The 24,209-nt window shown below is 31.0% G+C and overlaps 2 protein-coding genes across 2 annotated transcripts in view; one reads left to right on the plus strand and one right to left on the minus strand.

The window, feature by feature from the left end:
- Positions 1–24,209, minus strand: part of LOC119689675 (protein eyes shut) — a 94,881-nt gene that overhangs the window by 3,045 nt on the left and 67,627 nt on the right. The window contains exons 6-12 of the mRNA XM_038104557.1: positions 16,945–17,217; positions 10,935–11,227; positions 8,596–9,256; positions 8,374–8,537; positions 6,653–7,384; positions 6,344–6,586; positions 2,893–3,387 (exon numbers count right to left, since the gene is read on the minus strand). Coding sequence (XP_037960485.1) covers positions 2,893–3,387; positions 6,344–6,586; positions 6,653–7,384; positions 8,374–8,537; positions 8,596–9,256; positions 10,935–11,227; positions 16,945–17,217 — 2,861 coding nt within the window. The remainder of the gene's footprint in view (positions 1–2,892; positions 3,388–6,343; positions 6,587–6,652; positions 7,385–8,373; positions 8,538–8,595; positions 9,257–10,934; positions 11,228–16,944; positions 17,218–24,209) is intronic.
- Positions 1,368–24,209, plus strand: part of LOC119689676 — a 152,826-nt gene continuing 129,984 nt past the window's right edge. The window contains exon 1 of the mRNA XM_038104558.1: positions 1,368–1,447. The gene's annotated coding sequence lies outside the window, so the exon portion shown is untranslated. The remainder of the gene's footprint in view (positions 1,448–24,209) is intronic.

Raw genomic sequence — 24,209 nt, forward strand, 5'->3', positions numbered from 1 at the left:
TTATACATATTTTGAATATAATGAAGTTCAGATAACTTGATTTGGAATTGGAACTTAGTTATAAATAATATTTTATGGTTTTTATATTTTTTTTATTCGTCTGCAGGTCACTTTTTGTTAAGTAATTCAACGTTTGTTTAATAGTTTTTTAATATATTAATGTATTGTACTGCAATATAGAGAATAGCATTAAGAGGATGATGTAGATAAAGTTTTATTGAAATTAATTTATGTTAGATCGTGATCCTGATGATGAGAGTCGAAATATAGAATGTATTAGAAAAATATTAAAGAAACGTTGAATTATTTAACAAAAAGTGTTCTATAGCTGGATAAAAAAATACATAAAAACTATAATAAAAAAACAGGTCGATGAAAAAATTTAAAATGTTATAATAATATATTATATTATGTGTGCCTTACATATTGTATATGTAAGTCACGTAATTATTATATATACGTAAATGTCAATTGTTTGTACGTATGTATATTATATATATAATAAATGTGTATAATATATGTACTATATGTTGAATGCATTATATATTTTATATTATATATATATATAACATATATGCTTAGTGTTTTATATATATATATTATAATATGTTTATTACTATATTTTAGAATTTATGCAATAAACTTCTACTTAATTAAAACTGTTTAAATGAAATAATAATAATGAATATTGTTTAAAAGAAATTCTTACTATTACTAAATTCGGTTGCTTACGGCAACCCTGTTGCCTTATTCTCATTGTTTTTTCACACACACAACCAAACATTTGCTTCACTAATAGCTCATATCGAAAAAAATCTGTTTCTTGGGTATCAATACGACAGGAAAATAGAATTTAAATTTGTTAGTTAAAAATCCGCATCAAAGAATTCTTTCATAAACAAAGTGAATAATAATGAAAAAACACTTGAGTGCGGTTTAATTTTCTAAATAATTAAGACAAACCGATATAAAAAGTGTATGTAGTAACAAAGCCATAAAATTGAAAAACTACTAAAATGTGTTCTTGTGTGAAAATAAAAAATAGAAATAAAAACAAAAAGAAAAAATAATCAACTGAAGAATAGAATATAACAACAACTAAGGCAGCAACTTAGCAGTACCGTACGCCGGCGCAGACGTCAACACCGGAATATTGCTTAAGCTTCAGTTAGTTGAGTTCTGCCGTCGCAATGGTAAAGAAATCAGATGTTTTTTGTGTATGAAACGTGCAGCGTCTTTTTGTGTGTGAATTAAAATAAAAAAAAAATTAATAAAATTAATATTATTAAATAAATTCAAATTCATTTCTTTATTCATAATTTCTATTGTGCATAAATTTTTTCATTCATAACATAATTATTTAAAAATAAAAAAAATTTAAGAAACTAAAAAAGCTCGACTTGCAATTAAAAGAAAAACTTTGCCAAAAGTTGCAGAAATGAAGTTGGTAAGTTTGACATTTATTAATGTTTGTTGTTGTTATTATGAAATTGTAACAAGTAGAATGACAAATATATCGCATGCGATATTTTTATTTAATCATGTCTAGCGTCAATATTTATTTATTTTTTTTGTATTTATTTTAGGAACATAAAAAAAAAATATAATATTTAATGTTTATTGAATTTTTTTTTTACGTCAGTTATGACGGTAGTTACTATTTTTTCTTAATAGAAACTATTGTATTTAATATAGATGTTTCGAACCTCTCTTATTGTGAACTCCAACAATAAAATTGATCATTCAAAAAAATCAGCCTAAAATTTAATTAATTAAAAAAATTATATTAAAAGAATTTTTGTTATTGTAGTTCATCACTGTTTGAAACCCCACTATTAAATCCAATAGTTTATATTAAGCAAAACAGTCACTACCGTCATAACTAACGTTAACAAAAATTTAACGTCAGCTGCATTTAATGTTTGTAATTTATTAAAGTTTTAATTATTAATTAAATATATTTTATAATGTAAATGTTGCTATAACAATATTTGTTATTATTTCAAATGTAAATGCTAAGTAATAAAATAGATCCATTACATAGTGGGTCACCCATCTTCTCCTCTCTCACACAACCATTATCTAATCGCATCTCAACCCATGCACACGTCTTTGTAACGTCTTTCATATTATCTGCATTATAGATTCCTTTGAGCTACAACAATAACATTATATATGCGGTCAATAACAACTTAGTTCTAAAACCTTAGTGACTTAAGTTTTAAAGCTAGTATACTTGCACATTATTTAGAATCTCTTCGAAAGTGGATTGTTTACTGCAAATTTGTCACAAACGTCATATGGGAGATCTCAAAAAAATGGGTAAATTTGATAATATTTAAGAAGTTTCAACTTTCAAAAAAATAAAATTATGAGACGATTTGTCTGATTATGAGATTAAGCAGAATTAGGTATAACATGGAATCTACACCAATGACTGGAGTAGTAGTTAGTATGTCACTAATACAGAGTTTTCTTTGCATTGAATACTGTTTAGTAACGTACAGTATGAAGGCTTGTTCAACACACGTCATAATATAGTAATATCATATATTGTGTAAATCCAGTTCAGCATATAAGGTACATCATACGCCTATTTTCAACAATAGATTTGCTACAAAAAAGGGGTGGTATTAAGTTTTCCGTTAAAGACAATATGTTGAAACTTTATATGAACATGTACCTAGAAGTACAAATATTATATATTTCAAAAAAATCATATTTTGCATTATTAAAATATATTGTTCATATTTTTGAAATTTTACTAAATGTCTGAATATCATATATATACTACGTTGGGCACACATAACTACCAATTAAAGTAATATGCATATACGTATGTCTATTTAGACACATCTTTGTAAAAAGGTTATAGTTATAATAACAACTTACCCAAAAAGAAGACATCCTCATAGGTAATGGATGGCTCCTTGCCTCGTCGTAATGCTAATGATGTACGTCGTATTGTAGCTGCAGTTGTTGAGATCGATGTTTCTACCAATTTCTCAGTGAATATAATTTCACCATCCAATTGTAATTCCATACGTGTTCGATCCAAGATTATTTTCACGAAATGCCAAGCTCCATCGGATATAAAACCACTTGAGGGCATTTCAACGGTATCATTATTGGTGCCAAGTAAATTACTAGCAATTTTCAGATGTCCATTCTCTAAGCCCAAACCCAAAAATTTTACACGATCATGTTCGCTCCACAGTAACAAACCATCTGGTTCAATAGTTGAGAAATTCAAAGAAATTTGTATGGCTTCACGAGGGCGCATATACATAGAGGGCCCTTTACGTTTGTCTTTCATCGGTATGCGTGGTGGCGGTAGGATTAAATAACTATTACCACGGAAACTTGGAGTTGTTGGCTTGCCCATAGCTAAAAAAAATCATAAAAAAAAAACAAATAAAAAACGGAAGATCGGTTAGAATGAATGTAGAGAAATATCTCAAAAGAAAACAAAAATTTAAGCCATAAATGAACAATAAAAATCTAAGTGCTGCGTTCATAAAAGCGTGAATTGGATTATTTTTTGTTAAGTTTTTGTTATAAATACACAGTCGTATAAATTTATATAAACTTTATCGTATACTTAAGTACGCATATATGTATATATATATTTAATTAAAGATTCACCTTTCCATACTAGTTTAGTTGTAATTTATTTTTATTTTTATCACTGTTGGTTGTATAGTTTCATTATTAAACACTAAACTGAAGAGGGAAGAGTGAAAAACTAAAGGCTTTAATATCCAATTTTGAATCTCCACTAACGCAGTTTCTTCAGTTCACTTCACTTGACCCCAACGTTACAAATTCTAACATAAGTCGTGACCCGTTTTGCTAAACACTGAACGTCTTGATGATGGGCTTTTTAGGTTTATTTTCTCTTTCTATAATAGGAAATATCATGACTGTAAGGAAAGTGTTAATAAAATTTTGATTAACAGAATTTTGATTTCCTTTCCTTGGTAGTGCTCTTTCCTTTTGTTTTTTTTTGAAAGAAACTTTATTATCACTTTAATTTTTCATTAAAAGTACGTTTAAATAACTGAGTTATGGGCTTTATCAAATTCTTTGGAAACTGTATTGCGAAGTGATTCATCTAAATCTAGCCCTTCATCTATACATACTCATATTCCAATCTTACAATGTATAATAAATTTATTATTTCGTGAATAATTGTTTAAGAGATATATTAAGATGAAGTTGTTTCAAGATTATTTATGCTAGACTTGCTTAATATTTTATTGTACAAAAATTTAAAAACTGCATAAAATATGGTTTTCTTTTTTGTTTTTATAAAACAAAATTATTTTTATTATAACTATTAATATTCATGTTGAAATATGGAGTACGATCTGTTATAAGGATACTTATTATACAGAACACTACGTTTATATACCTCATTAGAAATCATCAAATTCTTTTGATTGTCACGTCTTAATTCCTATAATTTTTAATCGCACACCTAATTCCTCAAATCTACTTTAGAGTCAGTCTTGAAGAAAGTAATTTTTCTAAAATAGTCTTTAAAGAGACACCCTAACTCATTTATCAATGTTTATTATTATCCAGTTTAATAGTATATTGTCTTAAGCTTGCTTTGCGACAATGTCTTTAAATCATTTATCGTTGAAAAAGTTATTCTCCGAGTAGGCCCGTAGAAAGAAACTTACTTTGGGAGCTTACTTGGGATGATTACAGCATTTAAAAAAAAAATGTGTCTTATGAATCAGTTAAGACGCATTAAATATGAAAATACATAATAACAAATTTAGTACTTGGATTCATAAAGGACGACAAAAGGAGATAATAAATTCTGCCGTTTAAGCTCTCTATTTCTGGTTACATATCTGCCTGTAAGCCTTGAAAAATAGAAAAAAGTTGTTATGCTTGCACGAACATAGTGAATTTCCAAACATTGTGTTCTCTGATGAGAAAAATTTCCAATTGAGCAGTTCATAAACGTTCAAAATGATCTTGTTTACTTAACTGAACGCACTGCCGTTCACTGCCGAAAATTTGAGACAACGAATGGCCACCTAAAGTAATTTTACATCTCAAGTAGTGGTATAGGCAGCTGTAACCACCGATGGACGCTCTCCAATCGGTTTCATCGAACTTGTGTTAAAGTCAATGCGACTTATTTTTGGGAAAATGTTTTGGAAGTTGCTTGAGAGCCGTGAGCATGCGAACGTCTTAGTCGTAGAACATGGACAACTCGGTCCAGATGCAAATCCAATGAACTATTTCATCTGGGCCATTTTGGATAGCAAGGTGAGATCTAAAAAATATGCCAGTATGGATGCGTTGAAGAAAGCCATTTTTCAGAAATGGGCTAAAATACCAGAAAATCACATTCGTGAAGCAAGCAACTTATTTTTTAATCATTTGAAGGCCATAGTCAAGGCAAAAGGTGGCCTCGTTGAGCTAGAGTGAATGGATTCTGAAGTTTTGATTATTTCCACAAATTTTTGTGATTTGAATCAATAAAAAATAATTTCACATAAAAAAGATATGGTCGCTTGAATAGGTAACACTTCAATCGTCGAACCCTGTATTAACAATCTGTACAATGTCAGAAATAATCTTTGAGGATTACAAAGCGTTATTAACTTGACAAAAATCTAGAGCAAATTTTTATTTCCAGAAGTACTATTAAATTGTTTTTCCTGCCTATCCCAGCAGGCAATTTATAATACAATATATATTTATTTAATATATGTTTCTTTGGTGAAATATAAATACATGCATTTATGTAAATTGATGTGTAGTTCTTTGCAATATATACTAATTCGAAACCAATCATTGCCCATGGCTTGCGGCATGGTTTTTGTTTTTGTTGTACTTCAATATCATTTGATTAACTTATTCCATAAATTTGTTAAGATAATAATAAACTTATGCTAATGAACTTTAACACTGCTAAGCTCAATATTTTGCAAAATCCCCCCAGGAAATTGTTTTACGAGTATTTTGCATAAAAGTGAAATTCTATCTGTGCTTGTGTTCAATACAATTTGAAAAGTATCTAAAAGCAAAATGGTCACAGTCACAGCCACAGTCACAGTCACAGCCACAGTCACAGCCACAGTCACAAAGTTGTTTTTGTTTTGCGTACTGAAAACTGAAACCTGAAACCCAAAATAACAAAAGTAGAAGCAATATTGACTCATTGATTGTTTTTGATTAATTAGTTTTGCTGATAATTAGTAAAATGTTAAGTATTTTTCAAAATAGAAGAAACACATACATTCACACTCTTAGGTTGGCATTTACTTTAGTATATAAATATACTAATTATTATCGTTTCTTTTCACTGTACACCTACCGATTTCACAGTAGAATCCGCCCCAACCGTTTGGACAAGAGCAGCGACCGCTGCGTAGGCAGCGTCCATTATTCTTACAAGGTATTAATTTACACGTTTCTGAATATTCGCAACGATCACCTTTGGCATATTCGGGACAAATGCAATGTGGCTGTAATTTCTCATCCAACCAACAATGTCCGCCGGCTTCACAGGAGTCACCACCACAGGCAGTGCCATCGCAATCGCGTATATTACGTGACTCTATTGCAAATTAGTTGAAAAATTTGTTAAGCATTCAATTTTTACTAAGAAATCATTTTGACTTACCGACAATGTTGGTTTCGTTGAGTACAATACGTGTACCGCTAACAACTAAGCCACGTACACAACCACGGAATGGTATTGGGAAGCCTGATATGGCGTTATGTGGCAATTTCGATAAATCTTTCAAACCGCCAATGTAGAGTAATGATTCGGGTTCTACAAGTACTTCGGCAGAGGGTGCTAGCGCAGATGAAGCGCTGCCTTCCACCCACAAAGTTAACCAGCGTCCACGTTGTGCCATTTTGATTTTATGCCATTCGCCTATAGCTAGCATACGTACGCTACGTACTACTGTAACATGATTACTGGGACCTGATATACGGAACTCCACAACACCGCCTTGAAGTGATAAGGACACAAAACCAATCTTTTTATCTTGATTATTATTCAAAGTGCCAAAGTATAGTAGTAGACCACGTTCTGATAGTGGGCGTAGCTGGAATTCGATAAAGAAGAATTGCACACGGTGATGTTCTTCGAACGATTTTGAACCCATTAATGGCACTGGTGAGAAATTGCGTTGTTTTTCTACTTCGTTTAGTAGTTTCATGACAAAATGTTGACTTGGTGATGATATTGGTTTAGGTGGCATTAATTTTTTAGTAAAGTTACGATAGCTAACCATCTGCGAACGTTTTGAACCAATTTTATCTGTACTATCATAGAGATATGGCCAACGTACAGCCAAATATGAGCGACGTCCAGTAAGTGACACATCACTTAGCGAGCGTATTTCTGGAATTATACACAATAAAATTTACTATAATACTATTTAAATTGAAGAATTTATAATCTTCGTTGTTATAATAAATATCTGTTATTAGAGATAAGGGCGTGAAGTCATATAGTCTTCATATAGTCTTCAATATATGAGAAAGAAGGTAAGCAAACAAATAACAAAAACTTTTACTTTTTAGGTTCACTAATTATTTTTCGTACCAAAATTCTGGTATTACCTATATTGCTCTGAATCGGAATATATTTTTATTATTTGCAGACCTATGCTATTATTTGAATATAAACACGTATCTACTATTTTATCTTAGAGTAACTAAGATGTTCAATCAGAAACATACTGAAATATCTCCTGCTATTTATTATGATTATAATCTTATTGTAAATTAGTGCTTATTTAGGCAAATACGTCCTAACAAATGTTTCAATATGGTTATAAACTCATTGTAAATTAGTGTTTATTTAGGCACATACGCCGTAACAAATATTTAATTGTGGTTATCAACTCATTGCAAATATAATACATATTATATTAAATATCATATACTTTATAATATATTATATATTTTATTTTACACTGAAAGCTCTTTTAAGCGAACTAGTCATTCTGTTTGGTTAGGGGAACAACTTTGTATATAACAAACTGAGACCAAGCAACTTTGTAAGGCTAAATGTCCCATCAGATAACAATTTGACCGTATTTGAATTTTTCGCTCTTCTGTTAATACCTTTCTGATCTTCATTTCAATCGTTACCTTAAAAAATTATTTTATTCGTTTCACTAAACCCATATACTACACTTGAAATTTTCATTGAGTCCCTATTTTATTGACATTTGCTTAAATTATGCTTTATTTATAGAAAAATTATTTCCATTAAGATTAAACATTACAAATAGTAAGATTTACTCTATTTATATTGTTTGATGAAGTCTGAATTGAGACCTTCTTAATTTTAACAAAGCAAAAAAAAGAATTGAATTCACCTACCTTCTTCACAATTTTTGCCAGTTCTACCAACTGGACAATCGCATTCATATCCATTAACTAATGGGACACATGTTGAGTCATCAGAACACTTATTATTAAATGAATCGCATGGATTTGTGGGTTGTGCACATAAAGGACCATACCAGCCTTCCTGACAAATACAACTACAAAGAAATATTTAAATTGTGATTTTAAAAGAAAAAAAAACTAAATTTAACTTACGTAAATGTAGCGCCATGTTGTAAACAAGCGCCATCATGTTGACAAGCATGTCGATGGCATTCTCGAGTACCACATTGACCTACACCACGTCCGCGTACACCACGTGTTTCTTGCAAAGGCACCGTTACCTGTCCTGCCTTAAGGTGTACATCATAAATACAACCCTGGAAGCCGGAATGTAATGGTAAATCATGTGGTAAAGTATTAAAGTTTGCTATCTCATGTCCACCCAAATACAATATGGGCATAACATCCATACGGCTAACGCTACCGGGTGAACGACCTGTAATATTAAATTTACCGTCAACGGAAAGCCAAGCTTGTCGTCCAATACGTCCAATTTTGATTTCGTATGGCACACGAGGAGCATCTAATCTAAAATCGATCGGTTTCTGTGTAAATATGCGTCGGGGTCCAGCACCTAAATTCCATGTTAGCATTATATAGCCTTGTATGAAGCTAACTGCTAAATGATCGCTCTTCTCATCATGATAACCGGCTTGACCCAAAAACGCGAGTAAAGAAATTTGTGACATTGTTTGTGGTAGTATCTTAAAGCTAAGCTCTATGGAATATTCCAATGGTATTGGCACAGTGTAAGCAACATATGAAGATAAACCATTCACGCTGCCAGAGAATGATGGTAAAGCAACTTCCAAATCTGAAATATTATTTTTTCACAATGTTAATGTACAATTTTGCATAATGACTAAAATGGAGATATAAATTCAATATTAAAATAAAAATAATATATTATTTATATGAAACTCATGGATAGATAGAGAGATCGTAAGAATTTTGGTATAATACCGTAACGATAAAAAATGATTTTCAATGATTTTCTCTTAACTGAAAGTAGAAAGTAAGTAGTTTAATAGGTAAAACTCCTATTTACCTTCGTATCCTCCTTGAAGAGTAGTAACAATGAAAAAATATGTAATGCGACTAGAAGTCAAAGATTCTGTCACATAAGACAGTCTCAGGATAGGCTGGCTCCGAATTTAATACATGAAAAATGTAAGATCTTGACTGTGATTACTTTTGTTTGAAATACATTAAAAATATCTTAGGCCAGGCATATTCTCTTGCTGGACAGAATTCAAACGCCTAAATATCATTCTTAAACATGTAATAAAGCGTTAGGAGGTAGGTCTTGTAGCTTACTAAAATCCTCTAAATATATACTTCGCTTCATGTTTAATATATAGTATATTCCGTTTGGACTAGACAATGGTATATCTAATGTGTTAGACTTTCTTTATAAGAATCATTAAAGCAAATATTTATTTTCTTAGCATGATTGCCGAGTGAGTACTTAGTACACCAACTATTACAGTTATATCGTTCGGGGGAAACTCAATAAGATTGATGAATTTTCTCCTATTTAAGAGTGAACAATCTCTGCATTAAGCTGACATAGTACATATAGTTTCGAGTTAGCTCTTTATTCTTCGACTGTTAATATCGAGAGAACTGTCTTGTTACTCTTGTCTTTTCTGTATAGAGGAATATATACGGTTTCGTATAGTTTTGTCAGATTCGACTGATTTATATGAGAATTGAGCTATTATATGATATCGATGCCGAGTGTGTAAGTCATTCAGTCAGATTGTACTGACTTATATGAGAGTTGGAAAGGTTCCAGGAAAGGTTCCCATCGAGTAAACAATTTATTGTGTTTGCTGCTTTGAAACTATGGTATAATCGAAAGTCGATTGAAAAAAGTTTAAGTAAGAGCTTTCGAAGGAGTTTTCAGCAATAAGAAAATAAATTGTCCTTTGTATTGAATATAACTTTTCATGCTATAAGTATTACTTCTTCTTATCGTGCATTAAGATAAACTGTCCTTTGTCTGGAAGCTAACTTTACATGCTTTGAGTATATTATTTATTTAATACACTGCAAATAAATGTTTCAAATATCATTTTAAATTTTTTATAAATTCATTTTTGTTAATTTATGAAATAATATTGAAATCTTTGTTTATTTTAGTAGTTTATAGAGATTATTTTTATTTTTGTTCACTGTATTGTATGAATTTTATATATTAAATTATTTTTTTTACAAATATTAATTGTCTTATTTTTATTACTTAAGTTTATAGTATTATTATTTTTATTTTTATTTTTATGTAATATTTAATATGTGCAATATATTTATTATATATGTTATATTTTAATGTATTCATTTTTTATTTATTATTTAATCTTAAACCAATTTTCATACATAAAATATGCTCTGTATTTGAACTTATAAATTACTTACTCCAATATATAATTTAAAAATATATATATAATTTCAATTATTCTGCTCTTAAATTATTTTATTACTCTACTTACTGTGTTCACAGTAATGTCCATGTTTTCCCAATGGGCAAAGACATAAATATCCGCTGCCTGGGAATTGTACGCATGTTCCACCATATTGGCATGGATTATCTTCACAAATGGATATTTCACACGTTGGCCCCATATAACCGGTAGGACATTTACATTTCCACTTCTCGGCTTTATCGCCGTTCTCGTCTATTTCATTCGATTCAATTTTAATACAAGCAGCTCCATTTCGACACGGGCTTGAGAGGCACGCCAACGAGCCACATTCGGTGATTCCGAATCCATCGAGAGCATCTCTAAAAAAGATGTAAATAATTAATTTATGTTGTAAAGATGTAGGATAAAAAAGTATGCCACATTATTATGCTCTATAAAAAATAATTGTTTGCTTATATATTGTATTTAATTTTTCCGAAAGTTAGTCGTATGGACAATAGCGCAGTACTTCTGTGAGATTATGCGATAGTCGTTTGATAAGTCAGTGATAAATAAAATAATAAATTAAATTTTTGCTTACTTTTTAATTTATTTTGGTACATGAGGGATAGTTTTATACACTTAGTGCATATATTTTTGAAGTATATTATACCTTTTTGTAAAAAGTACGATTTTTTGAATTTCTCGATGTATGTATCAGTTGTAGAGATTATATAGGAAGTTGGTTGCAATTTTTTTCCAAGAAGATGCTTCTTTAAATTTTCAAATTAATACAAATCAGTTGGGGTCAATCTGATGAATACGGTGCACACATATGTGATTGTAAGTCAGAAGACGTTTTTAATTTTTTTTTTGCACTTGCTGACGAATGAGTTGACATATAATGGTGAAAAAATATTTTTTTCACCACATTAGCATTTTAATTACCTCACATATAATTAATTATTTTGTTATTGTTATTGTGTTCTTTAAAAAAATTAATCGAAGTTATGCCATTCGTATCCCAATAATCAAAATTATACCATAAGTATCTACTCAATCTAAATCAAAAATATAAGGTCATAAACAGATAATAAAAAAAATTTTCTTGAAATTTCTTGAAACCCATGAAGAACAATTATCTTTAATATATCAAAAAATCCTCGTACTAATATACTTTATTTATATATATATAATATATATATATATGTATCATTTATATATATAAATGTATGTGAATGCGAGTCTATATTATTTCTTTTTCACATTGCGAACTCAGTGATTTTTTGGTTCTGAAAGTATTCAATTATATGAATTATTGTATTTTTTCGAAAAAAAAAAAAAATTAACTTTTTTGGTGTAGAAAAATTAAATTAATGAAATTGGCACAAAAGTCCTTTTGCCTAAAACTCTTTTGTTACACTCTCGTTTCTCCCGGGTACCCCCCACTAAGAACTTACACAAATTTAATTTAACTTTCAATTGTATGCCCCACTTGACCTCGCCGCTAGAGGGAACATTATCCACGCTAATTTAAATGTCAATATTAACAGCACAAGTATTTTAGAATCGAATACCAACGCCATTACTAGCACAACCACACCGACCTGCTAACACACTAACACATCAACCTATTCTTTAGTTTTACCAATAAGAACAACAACATTTGAAGCAATGGGGTTTCACCAATAATTTTACAGGCGAAACCACCGAAAGTGCTAGATGATGCATTTAGTGCTAGTAGTGCTTCTTTTCTATGCTACGCTAGCATCACACATACACGTAGTACTTTTACTGGTGAATACATGTGTTTGTAAGAGGCATTTGTGTTATATGTGGGGGCTGATATTGCATCATATATATAGATTCACATTTCGCAGATCCTTGTGTTGGTGCTTAAGTGAATGGCGCCATTCATTTCCATATCGTTTAGTTGCTTTTCATTTTCTATAAATTTGTATGAAAATTTTTTCCTCTTTCTTTTTTCTTTTTTCTTTTTTCTTATTTTTATTTTTTTATTTTTCTTCTTCTTCTCCAACTTTTAGTGATTTTGGGTTTGGTTTTTTCCTACTGCAAATCGTCTTATTTTTATGCTAACTTATTATGCTCGTATCACCGCCTGCTCGGCCCTTGCCAATTGTTCTATTACCATGTTGTATAGGTAATTTTTTGATTTAAGCACATACCGCCTGACTGACTGATGTCCTTTTGGTGGTACCGAAATTTTTCTGTTTTTGAATTGAAATTCTGCTCGTACCGAATACAAATTCCTTACTTAGATTTTGGTTGGGGTCGTTGCTTGTTGTGGATGGATTCTGACCTCGATATTCCCATTCATAGTGCAGCTTGCTCAAAACACTAGCTTCATGCCCAATTCACTTGTCCTTCCTTAGCTAGTACATTAGTTGTCCTTTTGGATGGTGTCGTCGTCATTGATGTCGTCGATGTCGTCGACGTTGTCGACGCTGTTATCGTGAGCTTATTTTGTTCTGTCAATTGAAATGAAATAAAATTTTTAACTGAATCCTTTGTCGTCGTTTATGCTTAAATAATATTTTTTCTCATTTTTAATTTTAATTTCTTTTCATGTTTTATTATAAGTTTTGTTGTTGAATTTGGCCCTATATATGTATACGGTTTATATATATAGACATGCATATATACTACTAAACATTTTATTACCATCAAAAGAGTTATTTTTTCTTAGTTTTCTTGCTCCCTTTACAAATTGCTTCTTTCACTAAAAAAGGTTTATTTCCATTTTCATTGAGTGATTTTCCTTAAGGATAATTAAGCTTGTGTACAATTTGAATTTGAGAAATATAATTGGTTGCAGGGATTTTGTGTAATTGAATGCAGGTACGAACTTGGTTTCGGATTGTTTTGTTGGATTGTTTTTACTGCGTTTTATTTTTTAGTAAATTAAACATTTTAAATAACAATCATTGGACAATTAAGCACGCAAAGGATTCTAATTTCATTTGTTTGACAAAGCAATTTATTTTGGCAATGTTCCTTCTGCAGCGAAGGATATGTGCACATTTGTAGAAACAATTTGCCTCATTCATTTCGTTGCTTTTCAAAATTGAAATATTGTATATCTTAAAATTTATTAAATTAAATGCTTTAATTTTTTTTAAAAAGTTTAGTACGTCCATCTTAATGGAATCCAATAAAATTAATATATTTGATGATATAAAAAGTATTAGTCGTTTTTTCATACATTTTTGAACACAAGTTTTCTTAATTGAAAACTAATTTTAGTAAAGATTATATTATCCATGATTGTGAATTAGGACATAGCACATTTCATTATCTCATAAAAATAAAGCAGAACCAGAATAAAAAGGATTACTGGGATAATATACCAGGATTAACAAAGTCTAAATCATTAATTGGTACCTATAACAATAAGAGATACCAGGATTATATAAACCTATCAAAAGAAAAACTTAGAATTATTACAGGAATCCTAACAGGGCAGTGTAAACTAAAACACCACCTTACGAGACTGGGTATACATACGGATGCATACGGATTCTGTGAAGAGAATAAGGAGTGTGATATTAGAATGCCTTGCGCTAATGCACATACGAAATAGACTCCTGGGAAAGTATTGCCTGGGAAAGAGGCAATAAAATTCTGTAAAGTAGGTTCTATAATACTTTTTAGTGACGCAACAGAGCTTAGAGACCTACTTTAAACCCAGTAGAGGCCACAATGGACCCGACGGTCACAGCGCCATATCCCCTAATAATAATAATAATAATTTATGACTAAAGTTTAATCATACATAAACTTCATTGAAGCGGACACAGTAGTCTATGATGTTTTCTCATATACGTAATAATTTATAGTTCTTATACCTATTTATTTTAAATCAGCCAGGTTATTTAATTGGAGTCGTTTTAACTGTAATAAACTTATAAATTCTTTGCTATAGTATTGAGACAAGTCTTAAAGTCTTAAAGACGTGTATGCTTTGTCACAAAACGGGTCCTACGATTCCATTCAAGTTTGCCATTGAAAATATTTTGGGTGACACAAAAACAATAACATATTTTAGGTACATTTTTTTCTACAAAAATTTCCTCTATTCAAAAATAATAATGAATAAAGTTTTTATAACTCATTATTATATATTTATGATCTTTTATCATTTTTCCAGTATCATCATAATTCCATTGGTGTAGAAGTTTTATATTATATTGACAAAAAATTTGGACAAGTGGTTTTTAGTAACTCTTTGCTTAGCTAATTTTTACAACTAACAATGTTTTACAGAGATCGAAACAAATGGTAGTAAGTTAATGTAAGGTTAGGGTTATACAATGGATGTATCAAAACTTCCCAACCAAGTTTTATTAATTTATTCCGAGATTTGAGTCATCAAAGATATGTGTGCCCTAGTACTGTCATGTTGAAGCGTAACTCCTTTTCTCTTAGCCTACAAGAGGTGGAGTTGGGAGCAGTAAAGAACTGAATTAACCGTTGTACTAGATTGGAGAAGTTTGTAATAAATAATTCTCTTCCGATCTCACCAAACTCTCACCTTGTTTGCCATCAGTCCAAACTTTGAGATTGTTTCACTGAGCTTTCATAATCGCTTGCGTTAGATATTCTAGTATAGAATCCATTTTTCAACGCCCGTAACGATTCGCTTCCTTACGTTAATTTTTTACTACTAACAAAGTTTTACAGCGACCGCAGCAATTCGTATTACTACTATGTAAGGCTCAGATTATACAACGGATGTATCATGTATCTGATGTAAATCTAATAATGTTGCAATGGCAAATCGTACTGAACATAAATTGTTTATGTTGGAAATAATAGCCATTAAACAGTATTGCAAATCTCAAAATCAGATCTTGATGAAATACCCTCTAATTCACTTACTTTTCAATTGACAGAGCATTCAGTTGAGCGCTGACATGTATGTGCGAAGCAAAGGGGTTTGCTTTATAATTAGTGGAGAGTTCTGGTGAAAGTCTATTTTTATTGAAATAACAATATGCTGTCAATATGAAAATCTAACTTAAATACTTCTTTAAATTTGAGTGGTAATTCGTCAATCATCAAATCATAAAAATAAATTAATTACTCTTCACTGGGGCGTAACTTGAGGTAAAGTAAATTAGAATTTCCTAGGGATTTTTTGCACTGCACTTATGTAAATATTTATTTATTTATTTATTGCACTTATTTATTTTTTTTTGGTTAAAAGTTTTCAAATTTATTTATTTACTTATTAAACATCGTATAAAATTTTCACAATGGTAACATCTAATTTAAATATTTGAGGTTAGATTTTACCAACATTCGCTGCCATACCGACATAATTTACTATTTCCTTCAATTTACCATCAATTCACTTGAACTCGCACACGGCCTAAATTAACAATGAATTCTATCAACAAATGCGAGTTTGTTTATTAAGCATATATATTTTCACATGTAAACAATATACAATATATATATGTATGCCTAAATATATATGTATATATTTAATTTATGTGTATACTTAATGCTTTATTGCTTTTGGGAATTCATACAATTGTTCGTTAAATTTGCTTACATCCTTCCTGTACAAACTGTCAAATTAATTAATAAAATTTTACCCAAAACATTTTAGTTTTTATTATTTCAAATAAATTTTAGTTAATTTCATTTATGAAAAATTAGGTTAAGCTAAAAATTTCAATACATTGCCGAAAAAGTTTTGGTTGTGAGTTCACAATATCTCTGTAACCTTCTCGTTAATGCCTATATTATTCAGATTTTGCTTTTTTTATAATATGGTTTAGTGTTCGTTTGGTTAAGCCCTTGCATATAAAACGAAGAAAAATGCTGCACTCATAATATTAATCCACATTTTCCAATCCATTTTCCAATCTGCAAAATATTTCTAAAAATTACAATTTATTCTGGCAGTTTACGAGATAGTTTTTCACAGAGATATTTTATTGAAATTTCACCGTGTGTTGGAAACAGTTTTGTGATTTTTTCGTAGTACGAGTAGTTTGTTTATTTTTTAATATGGATGATTGTGATGTTTTTTTTACTTTCGTATTGTTTAGTAGAAAATAGAACTTACCCAAATATTTCTCTTGCTTCCTCATTGATACGCAGCGAATGCAAACAGCCAGTAAATCCGGTACCACTTTGTGCTGGTGGCAATTCAATGATTAGGCCAATTGGTGCTTGTGGTGCGCCGCCCAAATGCAACCATGTATTTAAAATCGCCTCTGTGGTATGTAAACGAGGTGGCAGCAATTTAAGCCATGTTGGTTGATCGCCTGACATGGCCAATGTATCGTTAACCAGCAGGGATGCATTGCAGTGTGTGTAGTTTCGACTGAAATCCAATCTGTGTTTGCATAAAGTAAAAATGTATTTTTTTCGTTAGTACAAAAGTAGTAAAATTCGATTTTATTTTTGATTTGAAATTTTAGTTTTTGGTTATGCACATTTTTTGTTCATTTTGATTAAGCTTCAAACTTCTGTGTTTCCAAAGAGAATATATTCTAGTTAGTTTTAAATGAAATGTGGGCTTTTAGGTCATTAAAACTCAAAAAATAATTTAAGATTATTCCATCAAATTTTTTAATCGCTGTAATTAATTTGAATTTCTTACCAAATGATTTCATTTCTACAATTCTTAATGCTTCTATTGTATGGATTTATATACCATAAATATGTATTAATAAATAATAACATACTATATATGCATGAGGAGCAATTCCTCCTCAATTACCTAAGGGAGCCGTTTCAGTAGTAGAGAGGAGGTCAAGCTAGAACCAGCCAGAGGCATTTATAAAGGCAAGAATCTGGCCATTGTTAATGCTAGAGATATCGCTGAGTGTGTAGAAAAAGGTGGCCCCCAGAAACCTAAGCCCAGTTTTGGCCAAACCTAGACATAGACACAGCAGGCGTTCTGGTGTCCTTTCTTCGAGAACTGGTAGACACGCATTGCAGGAGATACCACAGCGTAAGCCAAGCCTAGTTCCATACTGCCCTATGGTCAAGTGGCCTGTAAAGGCAGATATTAACCTAGATACCTGTGATTTGTTTCTGTGTATTAAGTCAGAGGTTCTATATTTTGAATAAATTGATCATGTAGCCCTTGACCTAACTACTGAGGCAGCAAGGACTAACTGACTATTTTCCTGTCGCAAAAAATGTTCACAAAACAACTTCCGACTGTAGCTGGCAGGGGCAGGAATTGAAATAGGGGTATTCATGGAAGAGGTGCCAAGTCTAGCAAGCTCGTCTGCATGCTCATTTCCTACAATATAAGAATGTTCGGGAATCTAAACTGGAGTTAACTTGAACCCCTCGCTTAGTGCATTAACAGTGTTCGTTCGAAAATATAAGAATTAGTCTATATGAATATTGGAATACGTGAACAATTTTTCTTACCATTAACCACTCAGAAATCTCAGCAAAGATCTTTAGTTTTATTTATTAAAGAATCTTATCCGTTATTAAACTAAAAGTTGAAAAGTTGCCGTAGCTTCATCTTCAAAGTCTCCAGTTCCTTTTTAACATTTATTTCTATCTTTATGTCAAAATTAGACAGATATTCTGTTAAATATTAAGAAATCCAGATACTCTTAATAATCGGTGGGTTTTTGATTAGAAAGATCAAATGATTACACTGACAATTCTAACATAGGTCAGATAAGATTTTAACAGTTCCAGAGAAACTAAATACTCGAAAGGTTTATAAGTAGAAGGATATTTAATCAATTCGTTGACAGTTCTAGGACAAGTGAATAGTGACAGATCCAGAGATATAAAAAACTTGAAATGTAGCATGTTTAATAATTCTATTGAAAATGCATAGAGAAAAACGGCATAGAGAATTATTTTTTTTAATTTCAAAAATCTGCAAAGCTATATGAGATAGCTGAAAATGTGATAGAAAGACAATCTAAATATATGGAACAAATAAAAAGAAAATGGAAAGGAACAGCAAGGTGCACACTTCTGCATGCTAATTGGCTGTTTTTGATATAGGAAAATACCTATCGATTTTCTTATAGCATTTAGATGCCTCTAAATGAGACAACAGTTTTATAATGTTGGTAGATGACTGTCTGTCCGAAACTTAAACTGGAAGTTTGAATAATTCTTTCAATGATTATTATTGTAGCTGTGAGCAATATAAAGAATTGTTACACATCTATTTTTCGGTCCGATGCGGAAGATGGATTAAACATGCTTGGGTTATAGTGTCTAGAAAATAATAGTCAGTTATAACACATCATCTCAAAGAATATGTTAAAAGATTCATTTAAAGATTAAAATTGATTTTAAATGCTGTGATTTTTATACTTCAATATAATAGTCGTGGATTTCTTATTATTATTCTTTCCTTTCATTTCACATCTAATTGTATGACTTAAAGAATGTGTTGCTTCAGTCACCGCTGTGTTTTATATCATTTTTTTGGTGACAGAACATACATTATCCCCGATTTTTACAAGAGTTCGAAACCTTTGTCATAGCTTTTTTTCCTTTCACTTCAGATACTTTTAAAATATGGTTTTTGAATTTATCATGGAAATTTCTTTTGCGGTGGAAATGTCTATTAGTACCGCATAATACTCATAATAAAATATTAATAATAATTTAAAATTTTGAGTTCGTTTATAAAGGTTTTTCGTATTCGTTACTATATTTTTAAGGAACTCATAAAGAAATAAAATTGTATAGCTTTAAATTCATAATTCTTAAGCCTTTAGATTGTATGGATTCATTTTGATTATGCTAAATACTTCCCTTGATGTGAGAAGTGTATTATTCCTACAATTCTATTCAGCCACAAAGTCATTCTGATTAACTATAATATTCCATTATTTATTATATTTTACATACGCACATTTCAAATCCCCAGGGTCCAATAAATGTTTGTAGGCTACACATTACGCTGCAACGCCTTAATTCGTCATTATTATTATTATCGAATTGTGGCCTTAAGTGAAAATGGCCTTATTGGCCTTTAGGCGAATGGGAAACCAAGCTATTATTGTGCTTATGCTATTATGTGTTTACATTTGCACCCACACACCCTACACACGCATATACCCACATCGATTGCGGATGTTCGCATATAAAAGTAAGTGTGTTTATTTACTTTGACCAAGTATGTTGACAAAAAAAACCATTAAACACGAAACGCAAATAAAATAAAAATTCGAAAGAACCGGTAGAACCAAATGAATATAGTAAAATGAGGAAAGTACATGAATTTGTTGCTCGTAAATCCGCTAAGCCTTCAGCATGGTCACCACCAACCCACCGACCCACCGACCCACCGACCTACCGACCGACCCAACACCCAAGAGCCTCGCACACCACCGAGCGTTACAAGCCTTGCAAGCGTTTGAGTAAAAGTAAAAGTGAAGTGCGAATCAATAAAAATAAAAATGTTTAACTAAATATATATGTGTATTATATGTGCTGGGGATTGGGATTGGTAGGGGATAGTAAGCGGTGGAGCAACATGGGTTGAGGAATGTGGTTTATATTTAAGTGATATTAGATAAGCTTTGGTTAGTTCCAAACCAAGATATCAATTTATATATTTATCCAACCACAAAATGCGTAGAACTGGTTTATTAATCTGACATTTCAATTGTTCGGTCCTAGGTAGATGGATGAGTGACTGTGTGTACAAGATGCGGTTTGTTTATTTGCACTTATCAAACCACAATTTAATTTCGTTCATAATAATTTTCAATTTTGTGATTACATAAATTATCCAATAATAATTACAATAAATATTTGAATTTAGTACATGACAGGTTGATTAGGCCGATCTGATAGATTGTAAGTAACACATATACCTATTGGTTGATAACGCTATTAGATAGTGCTATGTAGATTTGTGTAACACTAGTGTGGAAATGCCTTCTACTTCTTAAATATCTTGCTGAAAGGAACAGGTTTAATGGACAAACATGGATTCCAAGACAGAGCGGATTTCAGGGATAGTTATCAGTACTTCTATCGCAGACATATATTATTGTGATTATATTGCCTATTGTGATGCCCTCAAAGATTTTACCGGTAGAGTTATCTATGGGTAGTATCCTTGTTAAAACATTTGGTGTTCTAGATGAAGTTAAGGAGATCTAATAAGTTTGCTTACGTTATCTCTCCCAGTTCAGTGCAAAAGCGATCCCCAAGTCATTGAATTTTCCTTGTCTGCAGTCCTGGACAGAGGCACAGAAAGTAGTAGAAGAGCCGTAGGCCGTAGATAGATTCCAGTATCAACTGTGCATATAATTTGCGATACTAAAAACTTGATATACGTACTAAATTATCGACTTTGTATTTAATGGAATGCCTACAACTTCCATTAATTTTCTCTCTATCAACTGATTATCTTCCAAAAATCATATATTGTTTTTCTGCTATAATTTCTTGATCCGTCACATACATTGCCCGGAAAGCTTTTACTAGCAGTTTTAAAAAAACTAGACCACTACCAAAATTTTTTTTAAAGAAATGAATTCATCAAATTGAAATCTTTTTGTTTAGAATTTAATTAGTATTCGATGTTAGATTATTCGATGTTAAGAATATACAGTTTCTCAAGCCCGAAATGTATGTGCTTTCTGCTATCAATTTTTTAGTTTAAAGCAGGACTACTCCTTTTGAAATCAAATATTTTATTGTCTATTCATCGTTAAAGCACTATGACCATTCATCTAATTCTGAGATGATTGATTAGCGACGATGTTAACTGCTGTTATATTCTCTTGTAGTGACTTCACATAGGTTTCTCAAAATAACTCTTACTAACTCTTGTACTTACAAAATCTTCTTATTCAGTCAAAATCATTATTAATTCCTACATGAAAATTATTTATAGATAGTTCCATTTTTTTTATTGATGTGCCACCTTAGATTTGTGAAGAACACAAATCGTGTTCAAATGATAAAACATTCTAAATAAAATTAATTTTCAATTGAAATATATGTAGCAATATTTAAGATTGCCTCGATCTATAAGTGACAATCTTAATAGTGACTTTTGTTGGCGGTAGAGTTTATGACGGGAGACATTACAGGGACTGTGCAGCGAATCTGATCATTTGCTTCATATATTTAGTGCACCATGCGAAGCACATAAAAGAATTTTAATAGCATTTGATTTGAGCACAGTGGACTACTTGCAGGAGTTCGAATAAAATTTTTGAATATTGAATAATATTGAAAAACATCTACTGTTGTACGTTTTTTTTTACAAATTAATTTTCGAGTAGCTCCTGTCATCTATCTACTTCATACAACTGACAATCCAACCTCAACTGATGCAAATGAAATGATTGCTACCTTTGCGGACGATACTGTACTACTCGCGTCTGACTTCAAAATTGACATCGCTAGAGGTAAAATCCAAAAGAATATAAACATGATTTCGGAGTGTTTCTTGTATTAGGGTATAAATAAAAATACAGACAAAACCACACAAGTGACGTTTACTAACGGAAAATTTGTGGATTAGCAGTTGTTTCTACATGATGTACCAATACCAACAAGTACCAAAGCCAAATATCTTGGAATATTAATAGACCAAAAACTCACTTGGAAACATCACATTATCCAAAAAAGAAATGAAATGAAACAAAAGTTTTGGCAACTATATTGGATGATAGGACCTAATTCAACACTTTACTTAAAAAACAAAACACTTGTATGTAAAATGGTAATTATGCAATTAATTCGATATGGCATCGATCTATGGGGTGATGCCTCCGAATCCAACACTCAATTTATTTAAAGACAACAATCAAAAATATTAAGAACCATCGTCAATGCTGATTGGTATATACCAAACAACGAAATTCATAAAGACTTTTGCGTTGAGGTAATAACCGATATAATAAAGGCGGCTAGTGTAAAGCATATAACTCGACAACTTCCACATGAAAATTCGGAACTTCAGATATTACCGAAGTAAGAATCAGCTCACACCAGAAGAAAGGCTCATTTCCAACAGACTTGATTATACTTATATACTAAAATTCTCCCAATTACTTATTGTCAGATGTAATTACACACAAAAAAAAAAAAAAAAAAATAGGAGTAGCGTTGTTCTTCGAGTATCTTGAACATTTTCGTACATCTCAAGTGTTAGATCAAAATGCTAACACTTTGAGTATATTCGGATTGTTCGAACATTGTTATGCTCCAAGACTTTTGAGTACTAATTTACACAGATTGGTTAAGTTACGTTATAAAAAAATATTATTCCTACAAGTTTTTTCATTAGTCCTAAATATTGTGCTGCAGTTCAGGTTAGATGAAAAATTAGTTTCATTATAAATTTTAAGACTTTGTTTTGTTAAAATATTTTTGCTATTGTTTTCTGTATACTCTTAACATATTAATGCCTTCCGACCTTTTAAACCTTTCGAAACATTTTACCAAAAAAAAGAAAAACGTGAAAATTGAAAGCACCTAAGTCATTGCCATTGATTTGTCAGGTTTTCCCTTTCTGGGAAACCTTGAAAGATTTACTTGACACTGACCAAAAAGTAATCTTGAAATGTAATCAAAATCCTCCTAACATAAACGCCATGGCAATTTGACTTGATTTACAATATAAAAGCACTTAACTGCACGCAAATGTCATATAAAAATGTCAAAACAAAAGTTAAAGAAATAATAACAAAGTAGAAAAGGCAATTGAAATAAAAAAGTACAATAATATGAAATAAGAATAAAAAGAAAAAATAAAAAAAATGGAAAAAGGATAAAAAAGAAAAATGATTTAAAAGCGCGCGTAAATTCGCAATAACGTCTGTGAACTGTTGCCAATAAAGTTAAGTTCGTTTTGTTATTGGCGCGCTTAAGCGTCAATTTAGCCAACTTAAGAAAGCCTTAAGGAATACTGCAACAACAACAACAACAACAACTACTACTACAACACCAACAACTACACACTGCCAATAATAAAATTGCCAACGACAACTACAGCCATAATAACAATACAAAATTCATAAAAAAAGAAAATTAAAAACAAAAGTAAAAAGAGAAAGAAGGAGGAAAAAGAAACAACACCATAAATTGTAGCGTTCCTGTTCCTCTTTCCTGGTTTCTCTTTATGCATTTTTATTTTTTATTGCCTTGCCCGTATTTTGCAGTTCACCTACAAAGTTGGAACATAAGTAACATATGTTTCCGGCTCCTAAAGGTATGCTATATATTTTTTCATATACGATTTTTAACTTGCATCCTTCTCTTGGCCTTTTCTGTTTGCGGTGTGCACATATTGAATTCGTGATATGTATCGAATGTTGCACGTTTATTTTTGGTATACAATAAATTTTATTTAAGGTTAAG

This window comes from Teleopsis dalmanni, chromosome X (genome assembly GCF_002237135.1).
Source record: "Teleopsis dalmanni isolate 2A chromosome X, ASM223713v2, whole genome shotgun sequence".
In the NCBI taxonomy this organism is placed as follows: domain Eukaryota; kingdom Metazoa; phylum Arthropoda; class Insecta; order Diptera; family Diopsidae; genus Teleopsis; species Teleopsis dalmanni.